Source organism: Leiobunum rupestre, chromosome 2 (genome assembly GCF_980474605.1).
Source record: "Leiobunum rupestre chromosome 2, qqLeiRupe1.1.hap1, whole genome shotgun sequence".
NCBI lineage: Eukaryota > Metazoa > Arthropoda > Arachnida > Opiliones > Sclerosomatidae > Leiobunum > Leiobunum rupestre.
The window spans coordinates 90,511,411-90,538,405 of NC_143385.1; the positions used below are offsets into that span (position 1 = coordinate 90,511,411).

The window sequence follows — 26,995 nt, forward strand, 5'->3', positions numbered from 1 at the left end:
CGCGGAAAACCAGGGTTCCCCAGGGTTCCACGGAACAAGTTCTAGGGACCGCTGTGCTAGCTGACGTAGCAACTTACTGATTTTCAAATAGGCGAAACTTTAAAGTCCAGGGTGGCTGAAAAGATGGTAGTCACGTGATTTTTTGGAGAACTGCAGAGCCATCTATCTTAAGAAATACGAATTATTACTCATTTTCTTTTGATAATGGCGGTTTAAATTTTAATCGATTCATCTAAATTATCTAAGTATTATTATTATTCAAAACATCTTGTAATAGAAAAGTGGAATTAATTAGTTGTCTGCCGTATCTGGAAGGAATATTTTTTTCTTTACCGTCGCACGGCCAACTATGAACACGAGTTACGGTATCGAAGTTGGCTGTGATATGGTGGTCACGTGATTTTGGTTTCCCATTTCAACAAGTTGGCTAAGACCAAAAGTGACATAATTACCAAAAGGGTGTCAGTCGGACCTATTTCGTAATGAATGTTACGAGCGAAAAACAAGTTGGAAGGGGAGAAGGGAAAGTATGCCTGGGGAGGGAAGGAAGTTAAAACCAACAAATAACTCCTCGTACTGAGGAACGGAGGAACGCTAGGTCTTTTCACACGAGCCAACTTTCCAAATCAAAATGCTGAGTCAGCAAAAATGGATCAGTGATCCATTTTTTTCTGGCGTACTTTTTTGGTGGATCAACTCATCGAACTTTTATTCACACGAACCAACTAGTTTACTCAACTCAAGTTGACTCATCTAGTTGGATCAAAAAGTTGGCTCGTGTGAAGCATTGGTCAAAGTTAGTGTATTTTTTTGTTTTTTCGTCGTTCTGTGGAGATGCTATCGCCATCTACCTATGATATAATACCATAGACTAAACCGAGGGGTCGGACATTTGGCCAAATCCCGTACAAAATTTGGAAAAAAATCCACAAATCCACAAATCCTCGAATTTTGCTCCCATAGACTTTGTATGACAAATACACAATAAAAAATCCTGGATTTAAAAAAAAAAAAACAAAAATCCCGTAGACAAAACAGGCAAATGTCCGACCCCTCAGACTAAACAAAGATCCAGAAAGGTGTCAATAAATAGTAGTTTATGTGGTCGATCTCGAGTTGATCATTCATTAAACCTTTAGCATACGAAAGTATACGGATTGTCACACTTTTGGTAATTATGTCACTTTTGCTAAGACCAAATTTACTTTATAGTTTCGCCTATTGAATGACCACCAAGAATGTAATTATTTGTACGTAGCGAAATTGCCTATGTTTAGGCAATCGGCGGACAGCATCGACCAATCGCGGTCACGAGAGGAAAGGAGGGGAGGGAAACACGTCACCGGCGCGTGCTTCACTAGCGTTGGAAGACGAAAGGTTGAGGGAACTAATGAGATACAGGGCTGATTCGATTTTTGTTCGGCGGAGGGAGTAAACCAATGATGGATAAAATACATTCCGGGTTGTCAAAACCAGGAGATGGTTCAGTGCCACAGTTTAAATTTACCACTAAAATAAACCCAACACAAAGTTTATTTTAACAGAAGGATATGCTTTAAGCGAGCGTTGACTCCACGTGAAGTAGCTCTTTTGTCAACAGATGTCGCTAGCTTCAAAATCGAAACAAGATGCTTAAGATACATTTTGACCCAAAAGGAAAGGAGGGACTAAAAGCACGGACTTTACTATAAGGGGACGGTTTATCAATCTATTTCTGTAGTCAGACCACATTCCGTTTGCGGCCAACTCAGCGGGGTGGAAAAAAGTTAGCAGTTCCTCAAAATAGTTTATTCCAGGTCGTTCCGTCACATGGAAAATACCGAATTTCACTACTAGAATTTGACCTAGGCTTAATTTAATTGTCCTTATTACAGTATAAAGAATACATACACTATTTTTAACCATATTTGATCTACTAATTAATTCTAAAAGCGAGTAAAATAACACTTGATTTACCTCATCTAAATTAACAAAACAAATTATTAAAATAACTAACAAAATTAATATATTCGTTTTCTCCATGGCGTGAACTAACTGGTTATCATTTAATTTTGTGTTTTTCCCCTTTTTTGCGACCCTCCCGACAAACAGACAATCATAGAACCGGGCGAAAAGCATTCGGGAAGCTACAGCCCAAAACCGTCCCCTTATAGTAAAGTCCGTGGTAAAAGTACCCTTCGCGTTGATTTCACTCGTTTGCAAATATCACAATAACTTAAATAAAAATAATTTTTAACAATATATGTATATGGGATGTATAATTTAGATTAAAAAATCCACTAAGCAGAGTATAAGTTGTCTAATTATAATACTTTACAATAGTTCTCTGACGACGTTATTGTTTCGCAATTTTAAATTTTAGTCTCCTTTGCCATTAATAGATGGCACCAGTAAAGTCGTTTTTTCAAAGAATCGGATAGATTCATTGCCATCTTAAATAACAAAGGCCTTAACATAATACAGGTGGCAATGATAGAGCCGAAAGTTGCTTTAAGTTACCATAAGGGCTCCCACCAAAACCTGATAGAAAAATAGGAAAATAAGGGATTTTTCAGGCTAGAAATAGGGTGAAACCAAATTTTGAAAAGAAGAAACCAAATAGGGACCATTTTCATAAAAAATTAGATCTTTATTTAAAATTTAAATTTTACAAAAATGACTTCTATAACTGACGTAGTTTTAATTTGTAAAAATATTTTATCACAAAAATAACCTATCCTTACTCAAAATTATATAGTTCAACTTTACGACAGGGAGACTCAATATGAATTTTACCTGATTTTACCCAATATTTCAATTTAGTCGAGCTCATGGTGCCACCTAATGTAGTAAATTATAGCTATAAACGTGATTTGATACAATTATGGTTCAATATTACAGGCCGATGGTACTTTTCACCAAATTTACTAGAAATAGGGTGATTTAGGGATCCAATTCTGATTTTAAGGTGGTTGAGGGACCTCGCCGACCTCGATAAAAAGTAGGGGTATTATGTATTTTAAATCAATTGTCGGCTCTATCATTGCCACCTGTATTATTTAAAGGCCCCTATTATTAGATATGGCCATGAATCCGATTCTTCGAAAAAAATGACTTTCGTGGAGAGCGTGGAGCCATCTATTAATGGTAACAAAAAATAAAATTCAAAATAGCGAAACAATAAAGTCGTCAGAGAGCCATTATAGAGTATTATATTTAGACTTTTGTCCACTTAGTGAACTTTAACCTAAATTATATATCCCATATAAAATATATTGTAAACCATTACTGTAATTGAAGTTATTGACAAATTTACAAACGAGCCAATCAACGCGAAGCACACTTTTATGTCCCGCCTTTGGGTCAAAATGTAGCTTCAGCATCTTGTTTTGATTTCGACGCTAGCGACATCTGTTGAAAAAAGAGCTACTTCACCTAGAGCCGACACTTGCTTTAAGGACCGGGTGGGAGCCCTGTACCATTGTCCATTTCCCTATTCCGCTAATCCAATTCACTTCACTTGGGAGCAACGCAAAAAATTATTATTATTCCTAAGTAGAAATAAATTAAGTTTTCAGCCGTGATGGGTACGTCGGACTAAAAAGATGACTCACCCCCGGAGCCTTGCACTTCCCCTGTCACGGGCTTAGTCAGGTACGTACCGCTCGTGCTAGAGGTATCGTATCTTCCCTCCGGAAACACCATCTCTGCTCCAAGATTCATCATAGTCAACATCCCTAGTGCTTCTAGTTCCGATAGGTTATCTGCTATTTTGTCTGATACCACTAAGATGTTTTTCAACTATATACAAATCGGGATAATCAATTATTTAGATCATCTGCGGATATCATTTAGCTGGCTTACACTAGTCTGAATAAACAGATAAAAATAAAAATTATGTTTCAGATATCAAATCAGAAAGTAAACGTTCCTAAAACCTGTACATAATGTAATGGTTTTTAAAAAGTATCTTTTACCTAAATTTTATAAAAAGTGTATCTAAATGTGTTTATTATTTACTAAAAAGACCACGTAATTTTGTTCCAAAATCCCTTAGCGGATAGGTAATTAATTAACCGAATTTTTAATTTAAAAGGGAACGGCCAAGCTTTTCCAAATATCGCCTTATTTACATATCAAAAGATCAACAAGACGTTCAATATACTTACACGTACCTTATAGTTTGTCTTGAAATAATAGTTTTTGGTCCAAAAGGTTGAAACGCAAAATAACGCCAAGTATTTGGGTTTGAATTAGTGAGCGATTTGCGAACCATCCTAACGTTTGAAATCGCACAATTAGCCTTTTCAGTTTACATAGAGCCACGTAGTGGCAAATGCGAGAAATTCATGAACTGCTGGATTTTCGTCTGCTAAGACGAATTTTCAATAAAGCGTCTGCTTAGAAGACGAAAATCCAGCAGGTTATGAGCTTCTTGCATTTGCCACTACGTGGCTCTATGTAAACTGAAAAGGCTAATTCAGGCTTAGGTCTCGTATAACTGGAACGCTCCCGCGCGTGCAAAACAAATCTTTCGCGTCTTGAGCAGCGCGCGCTATTATATGGTTTTTCAATTTTATTCAAACAAGGAGTCCCGTTTTCTCACCAGGTGTCGCAGCATAGAAACTACAAGATGAATTGAAAGAGTCGATGAAAGTGTTACGGTCTCGGTACGGGCAAAAGGTTCTCCGTTCATCTCCGCTTGAATCTAATTGGCCGTCATTTCCAAAGCTTTTTTTTTATTGGACCAGAGATAACCGGAAATGAAGGGAGAACCTTTTGCCCGTGTCATCTTAGTAAAGCACGTACAAAGGCAGGGCCTTCTATTCCTGTGGTAGTTTCTATGGTCGCAGCAGACGCGCGGTATCAATTTCCCGAAATTTCTTTATTTTATTAAAAATTAACTGCTTAATATTTTTTGATGCGGTTTACGCCATAAATTTTAGTTTTAAACCGGCTATAGGGCTATCTAACTGATAAAAGCTTGACCGTTGCCCTTTAATAAGCAGATCAGTGAAGAAATTAGGATAAGGCCAACATGTAAACCTGATCAGATATCAGAAATCGGATGTGAAGGGGTTTCCTCTGTTATGTTATCTGTTTAAAACAAGAGAACGATAATCAAATACAGGTATTCTTTTTTAGATAGAATCAGTAAACACTATTTATCCCTAAGTATAAATAAGTACATTCTTGGTCTGATATTCGTGTAATTTCGAAAAGCATAAGTCTATAATATTATTCTATAAGTTTGTCACTTTGGGAAATATTTTTCTGATAGCTAGTAATGGAGTGACGTCATCACAAGAAGAAAATATCCCCCTAGCGAGGCAATGTCAAAGGCTACGTGTGACGCGGGAACAAGCGGACACAAAACGGCGACGAAGCCCGCAATGCAGTCTGTCTTGTGAATATCTCTCAGTAAAAATTTTGCATGTGAAGAATAAAAAGTGTCACACTTAGGTATCAATATTATACACTTATGTATCAATATTATACACTTATGTATCAATATTATACACTTATGTATCAATATTATACACTTATGTATCAATATTATACACTTATGTATCAATATTATACACTTATGTATCAATATTATACACTTATGTATCAATATTATACACTTATGTATCAATATTATACACTTATGTATCAATATTATACACTTATGTATCAATATTATACACTTATGTATCAATATTATACACTTATGTATCAATATTATACACTTATGTATCAATATTATACACTTATGTATCAATATTATACACTTATGTATCAATATTATACACTTATGTATCAATATTATACACTTATGTATCAATATTATACACTTATGTATCAATATTATACACTTATGTATCAATATTATACACTTATGTATCAATATTATACACTTATGTATCAATATTATACACTTATGTATCAATATTATACACTTATGTATCAATATTATACACTTATGTATCAATATTATACACTTATGTATCAATATTATACACTTATGTATCAATATTATACACTTATGTATCAATATTATACACTTATGTATCAATATTATACACTTATGTATCAATATTATACACTTATGTATCAATATTATACACTTATGTATCAATATTATACACTTATGTATCAATATTATACACTTATGTATCAATATTATACACTTATGTATCAATATTATACACTTATGTATCAATATTATACACTTATGTATCAATATTATACACTTATGTATCAATATTATACACTTATGGTAAAAGCTTACAACAACAAAAATAAAAAGTTAAAAATAAAATTAATAAACGCCAAATCATATTCAGAAAGATATTTTCATCAAATATTAGTTTTTCACTGGTTTTCTAAACTTGCGAAATCAAGTTGGTTAAATAATTCTGATGTGTAGTTGTTCACTTCAACAACAGTGGCGGCACCAGGATATTTTGATCAGGCGGGCCATATAAATGGGAGTCATTTTTTTTGGGATAACTTACGAGGAGACTACCCGAGGTGATAATCACCGATTTTGTGGAAACTAGGTGGGTATGTAGACCTTATGGTAACATGAAATTTCACCACGGGAAAAGTTGCAATGGGCATTAGTTTTGCCATGGCAAACGAAAATGTTTTTGACAACACAGTCTGTATATTGTCCCATTGAAAATAAAAATTGATAAATTTTTACATATTTTGATCAAATTGACCAAATTAATCAAAATATCATAAAATTCATTTCATTTGTCAATTTTGATCTATTTTTATTTTGTAGTTTCAACAAAATCGGTGATTATCACCTCGGGTAGTCTCCTCGTTAGTAGGATTATTTCCTTAAAGGAAAGTCTATTCAAAAAACATCACTGCAACGCCATCAGAGTGGTACTTGTAAATGCGACTAATGACGTATTTTAAATGGACTTCAACCCCCCCCCCCCTACAGCTCTCCCTTGAAAGTACCTTTAAGATAGCAAAATATGGTGATTCATCCCCAGTACTTCAATTGCTATACGCTCGCAGTTATAAATTTAATTTGAATTTGAAGAAATTTTAAAGGTAATCCCCAAACGGTTTCGCTGCTTTTAAATTTTAATAACCTCTTGGTAGGATTTGTGGGGTTGATAATTTGGAAAATAGTCAACAAAACGACTGATAGCAGGATGTTATATTTAAAGCCAAAAAATAGTAACAGTTGCGATTTTTACTTAAGTATGACTATAAAGTCTTTGTGATGGCTTTAGCTTGTTAAGCTACGAATTAATAGTAAGTTCTTTACCCTAATTTTAATTTTATTAGCTTTTGGTATTATTTGGGGCCAATGGCTTACCTCTTGGCGCCGCTACTGCAATTCAAACATATTACAAGGCGAAAAAAAAAGATGCCTTTCCGTAAGAGTCCCTATTTTGATGACTACTTGCTGAAGAGAGCCTCTCAAGAATGTTAATATATTCTAACTAGAGTTCTTAAATTACGGTAATTTAATAAATCAGTAAATTACGCGGTTATTTACCGCGTAATTTACCGTGTTGCGGTAAATTACCGTAATTTTCTTTTTTTTTAAAAAGGTTTTTTTTACAATTAAAACAAGGAATACAAAGAAGAAAGCGTTTGTTGCTCAAAATATTTCTGAATAACTAGGTCTATTTTCTTTTTTTTAACAATTTTACCAAATAAAACTTTATTTACTTATTTAAATGATATGAAATTATAGAAAGAATACTATATTATTTCGCTAGACTACTTCGAAGTAACGCTAAACCAACGCAGATGCTCAGAATAACCACGGCCAACTTTGATCATGCGGTGTTCGCGCTACAGCGGCCCACACATTCGTCTAAATTCTGCGAGCAAGGATTTTCCCCCTATAAACTGTACTTTAATGTGTAGGAGTTCAGCGCCACGCTCGGTTTTTATATTGACTTCAATGTAAAAACTATTCTAAAAATAATAATCCGCTAGGGGCGTTCACGTCGTACACATCTTTTGCTCATAGGTTAACACAGAAACGTCAACGAATGAGATGGCTGCTGTAGCGCGAGAGATCAAAGTTGGCCGTGAGAATAAAACTAACATTTTAGCAGACGACAGATGAATCATGAATGTGATTTTTCTTAAACAGGGCTAGACATAAGTATTCTTCCTATTAAACGTATCAAACTATTCTAACACGGCCTTCGACTTGGAAATTCGCAACCAAAACGAATCTAGGTGGCGCAGCGGTGCCTAGCTCTTCGAGTTAGTGCGTTACGCTTATGACCTAGTGTTTGCTGGAGTGAAATTACATTATTAAACGATGCAAAAATACACTAAAACGCGAATAACGTTAGGTTTTGAGTGTTGTAATCTTGCGCGACGTATTTTTGGTACATTTTAGCCCGAAAGATCAAAGAAAATTGAGAAACAGTGAAACACGAATACGATGGTAAATTACCATGGTAATTTACCACAGTAAATTACCCTGGTAATTACCAGGGTAATTACCATTTTCGTAATTTACCTGAGAAAATTGTAAATTACTGTTACCAGGGTAATTTACCGCGTAAATTACCAGGGTAAATTACCGATTCGTATCTCTAATTCTAACCCTACCAGAGACACGTCTTATTTGGTAAAAGATCGATTTGATATTCATTTTATTGAGAGCAATAAATGGAAATGTTGTATTATAACAATGATAATGAAATAAATAAACTTTGATTGCGTTATTTACAGAACGGTTAAAAAGTCTTGAATAGTTTGATTTTGAACGGTTAAAAAATCTTGAACACTTGAATTCCGATATTCACAGAACGCTTAAAAGACTTGAGTAATTTGATTTTGAACGGTTAAAAAGTTTTCAATAGTTGGATTTTGAACGGTTAAAAAAATCTTGAACAGTTGAATTCCGATATTCACAGAACGCTTAAAAGTCTTGAGTAGTTTGATTTTTAACGGTTAAAAAGTTTTGAATAGTTGGATTTCGAACGGTTAAAAAATCTTGAACAGTTGGGTTCCAATATTTACAGAACGCTTAAAAGACTTGAATAGTTGGATTTTGAACGGTTAAAAAGATTTGAATAGTTTGATTCTGAACGGTTTAAAGTTCTTGAATAGTTTGATTCTGTTTTTTACAGAACAGCAAAAAAAATCGTGAATAGGATTGTGTTATTTACAGAACAGCAAAAAAATCGTGAATAGTTTGATTGTGTTATTTACAGAACAGCAAAAAAATCGTAAATAATTTGATTGTTATTTATAGAACAGCAAAAAAATCGTGAATAATTTGATTGTGTTATTTACAGAACAGCAAAAAAATCGTGAATAATTTGATTGTGTTATTTATAGAACAGCAAAAAAAATCGTGAATAGTTTGATTGTGTTATTTACAGAACAGCAAAAAATTCGTGAATAGTTTGATTGTGTTATTTACAGAACAGCAAAAAAATCGTGAATAGTTTGATTGTGTTATTTACAGAACAGCAAAAAAATCGTGAATAGTTTGATTGTGTTATTTACAGAACGGTTAAAAGGTCTTAAATAGTATGATACATGTAGTTGCTCTGTTTATAGAACGGTGAAAAAGAATGTGTGAACTCCAGTACGACAATAGAATGGGGGCCTTTTCCGTTATCCAAATCTCATGATGTTGTGATCGTCCCGTCGTCTCGCTTTCTGGTGCCTTCTAGTAGGATGAGGGGCTGCTGCGCTGCGGTGGGTAGCTGCTCGGCCTTCACCAGTTTCTTCTGGGCCAGCTCTGGTAGCGAATTTACCTTCGCCAATTAGATTAGCCGTCATCCCTGTCGTGGCTCTTTCGCTGTCAATTCCACTTACTGCAAATCTCATTTCTTCTGGACTCTTCATTTATAAGAAAAGACAAGAGAATTTTTATTAAGTAATCAGTCTCCGTAAAAGGGACGAGCTATTCTACGCTCCAAAGACACCCGAGGGAATGCTGCGCTTTCTCGACAGGCAGACGACTTGGATCAGGCCCAGCATTAATAAATCCCCTAAGATGCGCAATTATCCAAAGATATTTTCATGATATAAACAATAGACTATCTCCCCTCGCTGGTTGAAGTGGCTTTACCCCGAATTCTAAGGCTCCCCGTTTCATAAAATCTTGTTGAGGTTAACGGTAATAGTAATTGTAGAGAGCTGTTGACTCGCTTGGCATGAAGGGCTTGCCACCACCCTCCTACGCATTGTAACCCAGCCACCTGAATTAAGGGTATGAAAAGTCGCTAGATGACTTGGGCCTAAGGTGGTTCAATAGATAAAATAACTGGGTGGTCCCTTGAGTATTAGCCTAGCTGAGTTATTTATTATAATTATTTTTATTATTATTTATTTTTATTATTTTTTTATAATTTATTTTTATTTATTATTTATTTCAATTATTATTTATTATTATTAATTATTATTAGTATTTATAATTTTTATTTATAATTATTATTATTTATTTGTTTTTTATTAATTTTTATTATTCTTGTTATTTTTTTATTCATTTTTATTATTCTTATTATTTTTTTTCATTTTTATTATTCTTATTTGTTATTTATTTTATTATTATTTCTTTCTATTATTTGTATTTATTATTCTTATTTGTTTTTATTTCTTTTATTATTCTTATTTGTTTTTTATTTATTTTATTATTCTTATTCGTTATTTATTTATTTCCTTAAATAAGTATTATCAGGTGACAGCGTTATTTTAGCCGAGGGGCTAGTCACTCAGCGTAATCGGTGTACAAGCCCGTACCTGTGTCTGTACTAATGAAATGACGCGAAATCCTTGAAGTCTGTACCTTTATCTTTGTTGAGTACGCGTGATCGGTGTACAGGCCATCTGACAGTGGTTAGCCCCTCGATTTTAGCTCAGTGGTGCCCTATTTTCAAATTTAAGAGATCGTTAATTTGAAGGTTTATAATAATAGAATTTTCAAAGTCGAGATTGCCTAGTTTATATTCGCTATTTTTAATCAAGAATGTTTCTATTTATATTTAGGGACAATGACTACCTTGCAGGGCCGGACTTGGAGATCCTGGGCCCATAGGCAGATAAGGAGTCTGGGCCCCCTTTTCACACGCTGCATTTACTCTTATCCCTGGAACTAGGCTGTGCCTGAATTTCCCTGATTCAGCGTAGAAGTCTGAGCTCTACGGTTATATTACTAAATAAAAGCTCGTAACAATCGTCGACTAAATATGCGATAATTATGTAACATTGCGATTTAAGGCTGCGTCCGTAAACTTCCAGGCAGAAAGTTTGGTAATTTTAAAACTAAATCTTCTACCTAGTAATTTCTCCAATATAAATTACGATTGATATTATAGATTAATGCCTTCGAATACAGTAATTACGATCACTGGAGGGCTCCTTCCAAGGATGGGCCCCTAGGCCACGGCCTAGGTTGGCTTATACGGAAATACGGCACTGCTACCTTGAAACGTCCCGTAGGCGTCATAGTCTAGATGGGGATGGCAAATGAAAAACGTCAGCGCCGTACGCTTCAATCGGGTCGGTAGACGTCAGATTTAGAGAGGAATGAGCTGACGCTTCAAGGGGATTGACAGCGAGGCTAAAAGGGTCTCAACGTATATAGTCATTCTCCCTAACTGTATATAAATATATTTTTATTATACGGTGTTATTATATTTTAGAAATAAACATTTTGAAGTTCGGGATCCGCATTTTGAAAGTCGTAACTGTCATTTACTGTTTGTGCTTATAGCATACATAACTACGGTGGTGAATAAGAGATTAAATGTCCAGGGCGAATACTGTGAACATTAAGATCCAGTGAAAATAATCATAAATAAATAATCCTTTTAAAACAAACTCATACTGGGAGATATTTAAGTAAACAAAAGTTAAATTAATGTAAATTAAATTTAATTACTACTTAATTGTTGTTTTATTTAATTTAATTTGTACAATAACCTTATTATTCAATTTTATACCTTCATTCTTTATTTTAATCGAATTTGTTTAAAATTAGACAATCCTTATGCCAAAAAGATTTCAGAAAGCGAAATCAACATGTTATTCTACTTAGCCTAATAACCTTAAAGGAAATATAACATCTTTACGGAAGACCCCAACAATAGGCATTTCTATATAATAAGCTACGCTTGCTGAACTTGTTTTTATGTAGCTCATTCGTCATGAAATACGTAGGAGTTCAGTTCACTTTTTGCTTATTAACCGGGCGCCTCGACGAAATTTACTGTTACGTGCGGGGCTTTTCGAAGTAAAACGTCATCTATACGTTACCCGTGACCCAGCAGCAACATCAAAACAAGAAAACACTAAGCAGCGTCTAAAATGTCAAAGGACGTAGGGAAAGTGGTCAATATGGGAATCCTTTGGACGAGGCGACAGAAATGTTAGACAATATATTCCCTTTAAGTACTATTTCTCATATCAACCGAAATTATTATTTTTTTGTTAAATCAACCATTCAATTGTTGAATGCTTGAGTCTTACGGTTTTGATTCACGATAAGCATTCTTCTCAAAACAGATAATAAAAAGAAGTGCTTCAAGGTCTAAAAAATTTTCATCGATTATTTTTCATAACATTCTACTACTTTGTTCCAGGTCAGATTGGTTAAAGGTGCAATCAGAAGGTTGTCGAAAGGAGGTGAAGATTTAATGCAGTCAAATCACCGCCACTTTTCCAGATATTAAGGTATTAATAAGGTCATAAGCTATATGAAGAATGTTTACATTCGAACATTATTTTCAGTAAAACCACGCGCAATCTTTGGGAAGACACTCCGGTACAATATTTTCATGGAATCATAAGAACAACTCTTATTGTAGTTGTATATTCTCTGTCAACCTGTATAAGTTCTTCATTACAACTAATTAGAAATACCTTGTGAGTAACCCACTTTAAATGACAAGTAATAAATAACAAGGTTTAATCTCCTTAAGGCCATTGTATCGACTCATTATCTTTTTCGACAATTAAAACTGTTTCTTCGCCTGTTAATGATATCGCTGTTATTTTTTAACAGGTTGTGACCTCATTAAGGACAAAGATTAACGTACACCTGTTGACATTATTTTCAAGATTGAAACCTAGCGCATTGAACAGATCACTTAATTGACCTTTTCTTTAGTTGGCCTCTGTTTTAATAAAGAACCGTTGCTTTGTTATGACAGGGTTGCCACAGTTTTTTCGGATTGAAATTCCCTGACTCTTTCAGTGATTTCCGCTGACTAATTTTACGTCAAATTTTGTATTTATACTTAAGTAAAGGTTTCCTATTTGCAACCGATATTAAATTCTTTGACTTTTCCCTGACGTTTAAACTAATTTTTGATAGTCCCTGACTTTGAGACCCATGTTCAAATTCCCGACATTTCAGGGAATTCCAGGTTTTTGACGCACTGTGGAAACACTGTATAGATAAAATTTAACTGAAGACTTCTATTATTTATTTAATTGCCTATAATTACACAAAACTATTGGTTGTAAAAATAACATATATTTCTTTAAAAAAGGATTTATCATAGTATACTATAATATACTAAATTTAAGGGACATTCAGACTTTACAACATTTAAAGTTCAATTAGTTTCCCGACTAAATTTGGGAGTGAAAACTAAGTGTGAACAGAAAACGGTGGTACAATTTTTAGGGACTAACACACACCGTTATTGAAATTATTTTCTTGATGGACAATGTTTTTTACAAATCCAACTATTTGAATTTCAACCAATGAAATTGAGTTATTCCGTGACGTCTCTGAAACCTTTGACCTAATTAGTTAATATAGCTATTAGTGAAATAGCAAATTTTGTTTTTGTCTAAATTAAATAAATAATTCTGACAAGCTATAAATCTAATTTCTAAATTTCAGACACGAAATAGTATATCAGATTAATAACAGATAAATAACAGCATTGGAGAACCCCATAACGATAGCACTAATAAGCTCTTTTAGTTTACATACAGGCACGTAGCGGTGAACTTGAGAAGCTTATAAGCTGTGGATTACCATTTTCAAAGCAGACACTTTGTCTTATAATAACACATTATCTGCTTAGCAGACCAAAGTTTGATATAATTAAAAATTTCAGAAATCTCAAATTTAAAAATTTCAGAAATCTCAAATTTAAAAATTTCAGAAACCTCAAATTAAAAAATTTAAGAAATCTCAAATTTAAAAATTTCAGAAATCTCAAATTTAAAAATTTAAGTAACCTCAAATTTAAAAATTTGAGAAACCTCTTATAGTACAATAAATGGTTTTTATTGTTTAAAACATTGACGACTAGATTCGCTGCCAATTCGGAAGCTTTATGTTTAAATATTCTAAACTTAGTGCTACCTTAAAGGCAGACGAAAATCGAGCATTTTTTTATGATCAAAATTGACGCCTCGGAAGAGCGTGGCGCCGCAGCGCCATCTAGACTCGTTTCGGTTTCTAACACTCTTTATTTACGATTTGCAATGGAAAACCCGCATGTCAATATATCGAGCGGTTGTTACGCCATCTATCCGCAAGACCGTGTGCTGCTATCTCAGAATAAAGTGGCGCGCGTTTCAAAAGCTCCCTTGAACATTTGATCGAATTCCAAACGATCGAAAGAGGGTCCTTTTGATCAGTGCATTTGATCGAAACCTTTTTTTATGCGTGATCATTTGAGCGACAAAAGTGACAGCAACCGTAGTAAACATTGCTTATCAACATCATTTTATTTACTGAAAAGTTTGAGAAAAATCCAAAGCTTGCAGGTTAGTTTAGTTTAGTTTAATTTTGGTTAAGTTATCAACGAGTTACGATAAGTGTACTTGGATTTTTTTCATTTCGATCATATCAACCCTCTGTTGATCATTTGTAATTCTATCAAAAGGACCCAAATCTGTACGTGCACATAACTCAAACCTCGTGTAGTTCGCTGTGCCACTGTTGCAAGTGGCATGGTGTATATAATCGTTTAAATTATGCATATCTTGTCTACCATAATAATAATAATAATAAAAATAATAATAATAATAATAATAATCAGCTAGGCTAGTACCCAAGTCATCTAGCGACTTTTAATGCCTTATATCAGGTGGCCGGGTTACATTGTGTAGGAGGGTGCTGGCAAGCCCTTCATAACACGAGAGCCAACAGCTCCCTACACTATAGTCTGGGTCACACCATGGACCAAGAATCTAATTGGACTCACTGTTAATACTGGGAATAGGAAAATTACGGATAATTTTAGTTCAATGTGGACAAACTTGGCGTCGCTGAAGTCGATTTCCGGCGTATTTTCGTAGAGAAGCTGGAACGTTCACGTTCAATTTTGACAAAATGCTACCGTTGTTGTCGGTTAAATGATTAGGCTTAGTAAGTTTTTGACCTTTTATTTTGGAAATTGGGCCTTTAAAAGTTTAAGTAATGGTAAATAACCATTGTGTTAAGTAAAAATAACCGGTAAGCTCCATATGGCTGAGGTTTTTTAATCAAATTTATTGGAATCCATTTAATTTCTAAACTTAACCAATTTAATGAATGGCCTAACCTATCTTTCTCGAACGTACTGTCTGCTAAGCCCCAACTCGCAGTGATGGTTGAACAGAATTCTTGAGGCGCTTCAAAGCTGAAGTAAGCCTTCCGATTTAGGCCACGCCTACCGTGTAAAAATATCGGGAAAAGTGAGTCCCCTTAAATTCTTGGTCCATGGTCACACTTGAGGGTAAAATCGGTTATAAACTCAGTTCGAAGCGCCTTCCATTTTTTCTTGGTTCGCACGTGTGAAAACGTTTCATGCCGGTTCGGTTATAGCCCAGGCTTAACGTCAATTCAATTACGAAAATTTATCCCAAAACAATTAGTTAATCATGGCAATATTATTAGACGTCATTTGGAATTTTAGTAGCGTTATTTTTGATAATACGAGCAATCTTACTTCCCCGCCTTGTCGTTTTGAAAGCGTTACTAAGCGAACCGAGTTGGCCAATGCTTTTCGAACCAACAGGAAGCGATTTCTCACGCTAAATTCGAAAACCAGTTATCTAAACGGAGCGATTTTAGGGGTAAGTGTGAACGTGACTTTAATATCACCGTTATCATCAACAAGCTTTAATGGAAAGGGTAAACCGAAGAACTCGAGGCATTACCCCTTCAACCAGTGAAGAGAGATTCCGGTATAATGTGTTTTAACTGGACATGAAAATTATTTAAATTTTTAGAAAAATATCGGTAGTACTATAAAATAGGTTGTCTATCATTAATAACGATATTTTTACTTATTTTAGTTCAATCGAAAAGACGTATATTTAAAGCAAGTGTCGGCTCTGGGTGAAGTAGCTCTTTTTACAACAGATGTCGCTAGCGTCGAAATCCAAACAAGATGCGGAAGCTACATTTTCACCCAAAAGGCGGGACATAAAAGTATGCTTCGCGTTGATTGGCTCATTCGTAAATTTGTCAATAACTTCAATTATAGTGATTGTTTACAATATATTTTATATGGGATATATAATTTAGGTTAATGTTCACTAAGTAGAGTGAAGTGGTCTAAATATAATACTCTACAATGGCTCTCTGACGACGTCATTGTTTCGCTATTTTGAATTTTAGCTTCCGTTCCCATTAATAGATGGCTCCACGCTCTCCGCGAAAATCATATTTTTCGAAGATTCGGATAGATCCATGGCCATCTCTAATAACAGGGGCCTTTTGATAATACAGGTGGCAATGATAGAGCCGACAGTTGCTTTAAATTTCGCGCTAAGCCTTGGCAATGAATCTAGCCAAGTTTCAAAACAATTTGAAAGCGGCGGCGCGTGACCAACGTCATAATAAAGAAGCCCCTCCTTATGGTTGAAATTGAATACATTCATGGTGACGTTGAATGGACAATAATGAAGAAAATTAATTATTACCTCTAGTGGATGTCCCTCTGAAGTTGACAATAACAAACCGAGACAGGTTAAATATAGCAGCATTTCGATCTTGACTGAGTGGAGTTCCATTCTGAACGAAATGCAATAATAACATCAAGCGGTGGCATTTCGGTTTATATATCACAAAAATAAACGAGCTTCCCGTTTGTTTTAACCACTGAAGACCTTTATTTGTAATGTGTGCACAGTTTTTATCAATTTCCGAAAGATATAGTTGCATATTTCGCCGCAAAAGAATGCCAATCTTTGTACGAAACACAAATATACGGGAGTGGTTTTATCACTCCCCGCGATAATGTTTCGAGTGATCGTTTAAATTTCAATCTGATAACTGCAGAGTAGAAAGGCACTTCCAGTTTTATTACACACATAATCGGAAGTTGAAAATTGTTATATGTAAACACTTTGGAATTATATAAGAATCGTGAGTAACATAATAACAATAAGTAGGACAATATACGCTTCAATATAATATCTTCAATTGACGGATTTTGAAATGACGTTTTAGCGCGCGACACTACAGGTACACTCTGTTTGAAAAGTCTTCCACAGCTCAAATTTTTGCCCTCTTTTTAATAGGTGTTTTCGTAAATCCGGCGCTTCACTTTTTACTGTTGGAAGTACTGCCAACCGAGACATTTTTTAGTTGGCCGTAATAGCCGTTTTTTTTTCGGTTTCGTCTAAAGTGTCACCTGCTAAAGTTTATGTTTCGATCGTTTCACCATCTTTTTAGGTTAAATTGTTATTAAATAAACTAGAAAATTATTAGTTAAACATTTGAAACTTATTTTGAAAGTTTCAAGATAAGAGAAATTGCTTTTCTTGTATAACTAAAGGTATGTACCATATGCCAACTTTTGATAGTGCCATTATTTCCGATAGGCCTTGTCCTACGTAAACAAAGCCTTAAAACTACACGACAAAAAATTAAAACCTACCTAGGAATATTTTCATTTATGGAGTCCATAACCCACCCAACACTTTGCCAACATGTAGAATAAATACTAAAATACCAAATAGGACCAAAATTGTTATTTTATCAAAGGCCGCTGCTGTTTCACTATCACCCAGTGTACCTGAAGCAGACGCCAAATTCGAACAAAAACGCATAACTCGTTTCTATGACGTTTTTGTGACGTCGACCCCAACAGTAAAACAAGTTCGTCGGTGGGGAAAACAATTTGCTTATTCAGCTATTCTGCTAGAAAACTATAATAGATAGCTCGATGAAACCAATTGCAACTTTTATTTATTTTCCAATATATTTCGTTATTTATCGGTTTCGTCCGCCAAAAATTAATAGTTTGGCGGGAACCGTCAAAACTCATTTTGACACCTTTTTAAATATTGGTTCTACGGCACTGACTCGCGCGTTTTTGAATTCACAGTGGTCGGTTCATATTTAGAAAGTGGAAAAATTATCCCTCTACAACCAACGGTTGAGAAGTTATCGCGTTTCCAAACTTTCGTCGAAATTAGGAAACACATAAAAGCATCAAGCGATTTTAAATAACGCAACTTCGACGAAAATTTGGTAGAACCAATATTTAAAAAGGTGTCAAAAATGAGTTTTGACGGTTCCCGCCAAACTATTAATTTTTGGCGGACGAAACCGATAAATAACGAAATATATTGGAAAATAAATAAAAGTTGCAATTGGTTTCATCGATCTATCTATTATAGTTTCCTAGCAGAATTAAAAAGAGGGCAAAAATTTCAGCTGTCGAAGACTTTTCAAACAGAGTGTACATGTCTTGGGCACACAGCCTTCTTTGCGTGCTTTTTTGACCATAACATGTAGAGGTATTTAAAAAGCCGTCAATTGCCAAGAAGTAATACTTCCCAGAGTCAGGACTTGCAAGATACTGTTTATAAATAATGGAAACCTTACACCTGTACCAAGAATGTATTGAAGTTACTAGGAATATTGGACTACAGGATTCTGATTCCCATCCTTTGTAGCTAAAATTCGTCTGCTTTACCATTCAAGTTTGCTATATGATATGACCTTGAATGCCCCTTAAATGCAGACGAACTTTCTCCACAAAAGCTGTGAGGATGGTATCAGGGGTTAATGCTATGCTGAAATATTCTTAGTAACTTCAACACATTCTTGCCTGTACGGTATGCAACAAGTGTTTCCTTTTGACATATTAAGGCTTAGCAAAAACAGATGAAAAGTTTACATTATTTCAACAAGCACCATATAATCAGTAACTTGAAGGTCCTGACTCTCGTATATATTACTTCTTGGTGATTTCCTTGAAGAGGTTTTATTGAAGGGCCTATTATCGCAGCCGTTCACACCTAGGCTGCGTTCAGTAACAGACATCGGATAGAATACGGTTTCTAAGGAAATAAATCGATGAGCAACGTGTCATGTAAAGTTACTGCACTGATTTGTGACGAAGTTCGCTTTCTTAGCGTAGCTTTGTCTGTTATACTTTCTGATACAAAAACCAGATAAAAATTATGTTTAATTATATAAATAATGAACTTGTTAATGATCATTTTGTGAAGGGTATTAAATTATTAATTTAAAAAAAGTAAATACGGGTATCTTATTTAGCGTATTATTGCAATATAAAGCTGGGTCTAGGTCAGGCCATTCAAAAATCATTGTTATTATACGTCAATCAACGGTCACTCATCGTTGAGTCGATGATTTAGATGAGCAGCATGTCAACAGTCTTGCATTTTCTTGCGTACAGTTTTCATTGGTTAGACGCTTTAGCGCCTGCTGCCGTCGGAAGGGGAAAGTACGGAAATGTTCTTTCCCCCTTTCCGTAAAATGTTCGGTGTAAAAAATCGTCGAATGAAATTTGTACACAACACTAGGTTAGCGTGTTTAAAGGGTATTATCTGCGTTCTCCTTGTTCGAGGTGCTCCTAGCTATCAGTCTGCCATGCGCGTACTCATTAGTGTTTACCCACATGCTGCCGGAAATCCGAGAATAAAAATAGTTTCATAGTAACCAACTAGAGATAGCGCCCCGCAGAAACAGATAATAATAATACTATATATAATCAGCTAGCTAATACCCTACATGTCGAGGCAAGGCATTGATAACATGACCAGGTAAAGCCCCTAACAGTCAAGTAATCTGGGGTGCTCCCTGCCTCTCTTCTCCGATATTATTTTTAGTGATTCACGTCAAAAGTAGACAATTTGTTTCTTCAAATTTGAGTATCTACCTGGCGTGACTGTCAGGATACGGTAATAGTTACACACGGTTCACCAGTGGCGTAGACAGGGGGGGGGGGGGGGTTTCCGGGTCCAGACCCCCCTTGGGCCTAAATTTGACTGTACTAAATTTCCACCCCCTTCGACCCTCCCTTGACGAATTACTGGCTACGCCACTGCGGCTCACCAACATTCACCTTTAAGGTTATAAAATTTTATTTTGCCGTACTTTACAATATTAGTGATGGGCAAAAAATGCGAGTGCTCCGAGGGGTAAGACACACTCGAGAGTTCGGGAGAGTTCGGGAGAGTTCGGGAGAGTTCGGGAGAGTTCTCGAGAGTTCGGGAGAGTTCTCGAGAGTTCGGGAGAGTTCGGGAGAGTTCGGGAGAGTTCGGGAGAGTTCGGGAGAGTTCTCGAGAGTTCGGGAGAGTTCGGGAGAGTTCTCGAGAGTTCGGGAGAGTTCGGGAGAGTTCTCGAGAGTTCGGGAGAGTTCTCGAAAGTTCGGGAGCGTTCTCGAGAGTTCCTGAGAGTTCTCGAGGGTTCCAGAGAGTTCAGGAGAGTTCGGGAGAATTCTCGATGTACTGTGGATTTAGTCAGCATTTAAATCAGTAGGTAACTAGAACGTTATTTGAAATGCCGCTGATTACAACCGTAGTTTTGGCTTTACTAAAACTTGGCGGAATCAGCCAGTGGTGGCCTCTCCTGCTAGTTTTGTAACTAACAAAGTCTACCTTCGTTACGAATAAAGGATATCTTTAAAATACAGCGTTTCAGACCAATCCGCCAGCGTCGATTTTATTAGAGTGTGAAGAGTTCAAAAATGCGAAAGCAATGCTTAAAAGGAGTAGACAAGGAGAGCGAGACTCGGGAGCGGCGCCAGCAATAGGCCAGGGTAGGTCCAGCCTCCAGGCCTACCTGAAAGTTTCAAAGGGGCTCTACATTTTAAAATTAGGGGCATCCAAAAGTTTTAAATTAGTGGCCTCTAAAACAGAAAGAGGGTTCTTTTGGAAAAACCTTTTCCCTAATTCTAAGAAACTGCGTTTACACTTTGCCCCGAAAATGCGTACGCGTTCACAGCCCAGACAGACAGACCCATAGACACACACACACACACGCCCACCCACACACAGACACGGTGATTGTAAAAGCCCTCAGAGGGGAGAGGTAACAACGTTCCTATGACTTTTTAATTTGTCTGTAGCAGACACTAGATCGTAGGAGCTAGCGCCGTTACGCCACCTAGACTCGTTTCGGTAGTAAATTACCGTTCCTATCGATGAAAAATGCAAAAAATTACATCGCGAAGGGATATTTACTGATTTATTATTCAAATATTTCCGACGTAGTAGCTATCTAAAGTCACAATATGATGCACTCATCCGCACTATTTTTCGACCGATTTTCAAATTCGAAAAGTCAGAGGGGATGCTGCGCAGGTACATGTTTCAAGTGTAAGAGTTCTTTTAAATACCTCTGGTGTTAGTAAAATCTGGCTCGAATATGAGTTCGTTCGGTAACGTTAATTTAACCCAGGAATCCATACATCTACTTGGAATGCTTATCCGGCCGTATCGCGTATGGTAAGATCACGGCTTTGGTTCCGCCTCTCACGATGTTCTTTGTTAAGATAACATAGTGACGTCAAAAAAACCGTCAGCCACTGAGCCACATCGAGACGAAAATCTGCCGCGATAAGTATTCCAAGTAGACTAGTAGAGGTATGGATTCCTGTTTAACCTTTGTTGAAGTGCTGAAGACTTGAATTAATTTCTATATCAGATTCTATTTAAAACCTTAGGAAAACTGTAAATTCAACTAGTACCATAAGTAACATAATAAACACAATTATGACACTTCTTATCCTCAAAGCGCTAAGTTCTTTAATAACAGTCTGTTTCGCCAATGACTATATGGATCAGGGCGACATCGGAAATACCAGGCACAGCATTAAAAGTATAAGCATTAATGTATTCATTTCAACCATGAATATCGAACTATATCATGACCCTTTCTCAGTGACGGCGATCCCGTGGGGGCTCTGGGGCTCGAGCCCCCACAGGGAAAAACAAACGAGGGCAGAGCCCCCACAGAAATTAAATTGAGGAAAAATAGCAACCAGGGTAAAATTTATAATCTCACTGCCTTTATTTGGGTCCGAATTGAGTTTTTTTTATAGAAGTTATTTTGAGATTGCAGATGCGAGTAGCATTAAGATGATATAACCGTAAAATTGATTTCGATAGATTTGTCCAAACAGAAAATCGCCCTGTCGTGTACCCTATGTTACCTAAAATAGCTTCGTTAAGTATGTGGCCAAGAAGGGCTTAATTATCTAGCCATGTACACAGATATTTTTCTAAAGATATCGACTTAACTTTTATGCCGGATGAGATATTAGAAAGAACACTTTTAAAAATATATAGAAATTTAGAGCTGTACATTTTCTTGCTTCAGTTTTAAGTATATGCATTTTTGGATGAAAAAATAATGGCCCGGGCCCCCACAGAAATATTTTATGATCGCCGCCGCTGCCCTTTCTACCATCTGGGGCTAAGATGGGCGGTGCCTTTTACGTAATCACTTGAGCCAATCAGGAGACAGGTGTTTGTCGCTGACACGACCCACAAAACGTTTCCGGGATTTCGGCATTTCGCGATTTAACTGGCGAAGAAAATGACTCGTGATTCTTAGAAAAATAGCTGTACTTTAACAAAATTACTTGATAATCATAAGTAAAGGAATTTATTATAAATATTCTTACCTATTTTCGTTCGCCGATAATTTTGAAAGCGCTGGTCACGCCGCCGCCGATTGTTCGAAAATCGGCGCACGCCGCTGCCGATACAAAGAACGGCGCGCCGCCGTTTCTTTTTTTCTTTATACACTTTTTTTTTGGTAAGTAAGGGTTTTTGGGCAGCGTATACGTACTCCCTCAGCTTCCAACATTGGAAATACGCGTGGTTATAGAGACTATACGCGAATTTTAGAGGTGTGCAAATACCATTTTTTGGGGATCGAATCGAATATCAATTTTTTTTAGGCACGTCAAATACCAAATCGAATATTTATAACGTCAAATAATTTGGTCGAATATTTTTAGAGCAAAATTTTAAGCCAAATACAGTATTTCGAATACCAAATAATTCGACGTATTTGGTTGTGAAATAACCAAATAGTTTGCATATTTGTCAAAAAAAATAAAAAGTAATTGAAATCACTGTTCATTTTACTTGCAATAGTAAAATACTAAACCAAATGTATAATTTATATTTTATTTTATTTAATAAATTTAAACTATAATACTAAACTTTTTTAAAGAAAACTTTTACAAACAAAATTTAAACTACACATTTTTAAAGTTTAACTACCCCAGGTCCAAGTCAGCTGAGCTAGCGACTTTTACTCTTCAGTAACTACTAACTACAATTAAAGTCAAAGGATCTACTATTTTTCATGCTTTGCAAACACTAAAATCTCGAGTTTTTAAATATATGTAAAACACGAAGGACCAGATCTTTTACTACAAATAAAAAAATTATATTTAATTTAATTTATAATAATTTTAAACCAATAATTTAGTGAAATCAAAAATTCAAAAAGTTACTTACTTCAACCTTTCTCCCAGTTATTAGTTTTGTTTTGAATTTGGTTTACCGTTTACGTTTTAGTTTTACTTTGCTTTTCTAGAAAATTCCATAACAAAGAACACGCGAATAATCTAGCCAATAGGCGCTAGAATAAACAGCTTCTGCCTTTCGCTAAGTTTTAATACACACAGTATGAATAATGGACGTGCAAGTTACTCTTTATATGGCCAAAAGAGAGGTGCCAGAAAAAAAACTGGTTTGGAAATTTCACAGCGTTCTCCTCCGATGGCCTTGAAACTCAACAAATTAGAAAAAAGACCCACGGTTATTCGACCAGTTTGCAAACTATTTGAAAATACCAAATACTTTTTTCCTATCTTTTCGAATATTCGACTATTTGATTAAGAACGGACATTTAAGTACACACAATCCCACTGATGTGTTAACTTTATTTTAAATATTAAATTTAAATTTGAACAAATTTCCAATCATCTTGAATATGAACTTAGTAAACCTAAGAGGAATGTCATCGGAAAAGAATTATTCGAGTTACCTGGTTTTGGAAATAAGGTAGCGTAACGCAAACACGTTCACTTAAATTAATTTTTATAAAAACCAAATTTTCGAGTTACCTGGTTTTGAAAAGAAGGGGTGAACAAGTTTTTCGAGTTACCGGGTTTTGGAAATAAGGTGGCGAAACGCGAACACGTTCATTTAAATTAATTTTTATAAAAACCAAATTTTCGAGTTACCTGGTTTTGAAAAGAAGGGAGTGAACAAGTTTTTCGAGTTACCTGGTTGTGGAAATAAGGTAGCGAAACGCGAACGAGTTAGATGGCACCTGTATCAATTGCCACGAAATTCAAATATGACAATAGTGCGTACGCGAGTGGTGGGGTACCTTTAAATTGAAAATCGACCAAAAACTCTAAAGTGGGCTCCGATCCCAAAAATTACGAAAATCCCGTGAGGCTATAAAGTGCCTACCGATTGAGATTTCAATCGCCTTTGTACCACTAACGTACCGCGAGCAATCGTGTAGTACGGCAGTGTGTCAGAATTTATAGCCCGGTGTACCTAGTAACAAAGACCATACCACCGGAGGCCTATCATCATAGTGCCCTACGCCAGCGTCCCCAAGCCCGGACAGGTGACAAATCCAGCATGGGTAGCAGAACCCCACTACTGATGGTCTTACCTTTGACGCAAGCCACTCAACCCAGCAGAAGGTGCAGCAATGGGTGGACCAATCCCCACTTCGCACACAGCAGTGGGATTTATAATGGATGCTATAGCAACTCCAGCCGACACCCTACCTATGAAGGTAAGGAGCCAAATCCTTTGGAAAGAGCTCCTAAAGGGGAACGACGAGCACACAGAAGCCCAAGTAACCCGGCACAGCTGGCACCGGAGATCCCGGTGGGCCCCAAAAGGCCGGGAAACAGGACCGCCGTGCCCGCATATGGAGGCTCGCCGCCCCACAGCAGGCTACCCAATCCGCCGAGGCGGCCAGTTTGCCTGGACCCTCTCCGTTAGCCTGAACCGAAGTTCAGTATCCAGCCCAAACCTGACCGAAGTCGGAGGTGGAGATAGGACTATTTGATCAGAGCTAACATCTCCCAGTGCGCCACCGCCCTTATGGGTTACAAGAGCCGGACCCCGACTCCCCGGTAAAGCCGAGGGGCTAACCACTCTTAGAAAGTCTGTACACCGGACTACGCTTAGATTAGCACTGCCAAAGGCCGGGACTTCAAAGATTACGCGTAGTCCCATTAGTACAGTCAAAGGTACGGCTCTGTACACCGATTACGCGGAGTGATCAGCCCCTCGGGTAAAGCCACCAGTTATTGCACACTCTAACCCGTTTAGGGCCCGTGTAGTACGGCAGCTGGCCATAAAAAGAATTTAGTGGCACACTTATTCTTAACTTCTGGGCACAACAAATATTTAGGGTCACACTTATTTATTACACGCCTGGTCGTACGTTATTCTTATTTCAGGCAGGCTTTCAATCGAATGCGAATATAGCTTCAGCGCGTAAAGAATTCAGGTATGACGCGAAATGGCTAATTAACTTACTTAAAATTAACTTTTTTCAACGCGACCTCAACCTAAGCTGGAATGGGCCTATAGAAGTAACAAAACTTGTTGTTTTTGATCTAATCGTACTTACCTTCTTCCTGTCGTACGACGTGCGTAAAAAGGGCGTAAAACGTGCGTAAAACGTTGAGTGTCACACTTATTGTTTTTCTGGGCATACCCTGAAAGCTCGGCGCGAACGGCCTTGAAAAATGCGAGAGGGAAACTGGTGTTTAGAACTCTATAGACACGCGGATTTACAATGTTGGAAGTTGCGGGGGTCCGTATACGCTGTCTAAAAAACGTCACTTAGAATTAAAATTAAGCAACGTAATTGCAAACCTAGGTTATATGGAAACCACAGCTATTCAAAAATATAACTCTCATGAAAATCGGACTTAAATTAAGGAACGTTATGTAGACTTTTAGGCGAAAATATAAAACCACGAAAATTGGGGTCCCGTAAATTACCCTGAAAACTATACTTAAATTTAATATTTACTGATATAACTGAAGTTGTAGATCCGCTAAATCCTAACCTAACCAAAAATATTTTTTTAACGTTATCGGACTTAATTTTAAATAAAATATCTACCACACAAAGCGAAACCACCAAAAATAGTAAATTGGGCATTTGCCCAACTTCTCGGGCTCCGATCACAAAAATTACGAAAATACCGTCGAGGCTATAATAGTGCCTACCGATTGAGATATCAATCGCCTTTGTACCACTAACGTACCGCGACAGGGCCGTGCTCAGAGGTCTCGCGGCCCCGGGCGAAATGCATGGGCGAAACTGACAATTGTGAGTGTAGCGGCCCTCCGGTATTTACATCCCTATGGTTAAGTGCTATTCGATTCGACGAATCGAATATTCGATTTGGTATTCGATCGAATTATTTGGTCTAACAAAATATTTTGCATTATCTCTGGCTTTTTTCAAGGCCGTTCTAATATGACCCAAAGTAACAAATAAGAGTGTCATTTATCGGAGTAATACGCGATGCTTACAACGTATGACCTGAAGTAGCAAATAAGTGTGACACTTATCGGAGGCCGTTCTAATATCACCAAATGTAACAAATAAGTGTGACACTTATCGGAGAAATACGCTTTGCTTACAACGTATGAATTTAAGTAACAAATAAGTGTGACACTTAACGGAGTAATGCGCTATTCTTACAACGTATGAATTTAAGTAACAAATAAGTGTGACACTTAACGGAGTAATGCGCTATTCTTACAACGTATGAATTTAAGTAACAAATAAGTG

The 26,995-nt window shown here is 36.4% G+C and overlaps 1 protein-coding gene across 1 annotated transcript; it reads right to left on the reverse strand.

The window, feature by feature from the left end:
* Nucleotides 1-9,367: 9,367 nt before the first annotated feature.
* LOC149960322 (uncharacterized) lies at nucleotides 9,368-17,025 on the reverse strand. Its single transcript, XM_090165228.1, has 2 exons — nucleotides 16,852-17,025; nucleotides 9,368-9,813 (listed from the first exon to the last, which is right to left on the reverse strand). The coding sequence occupies exons 1-2, from the start codon at nucleotides 16,939-16,941 to the stop codon at nucleotides 9,586-9,588; spliced, it is 318 nt and encodes a 105-aa protein (XP_090021354.1). The 5' UTR covers nucleotides 16,942-17,025; the 3' UTR covers nucleotides 9,368-9,585.
* Between the last annotated feature and the right edge of the window lie 9,970 nt (nucleotides 17,026-26,995).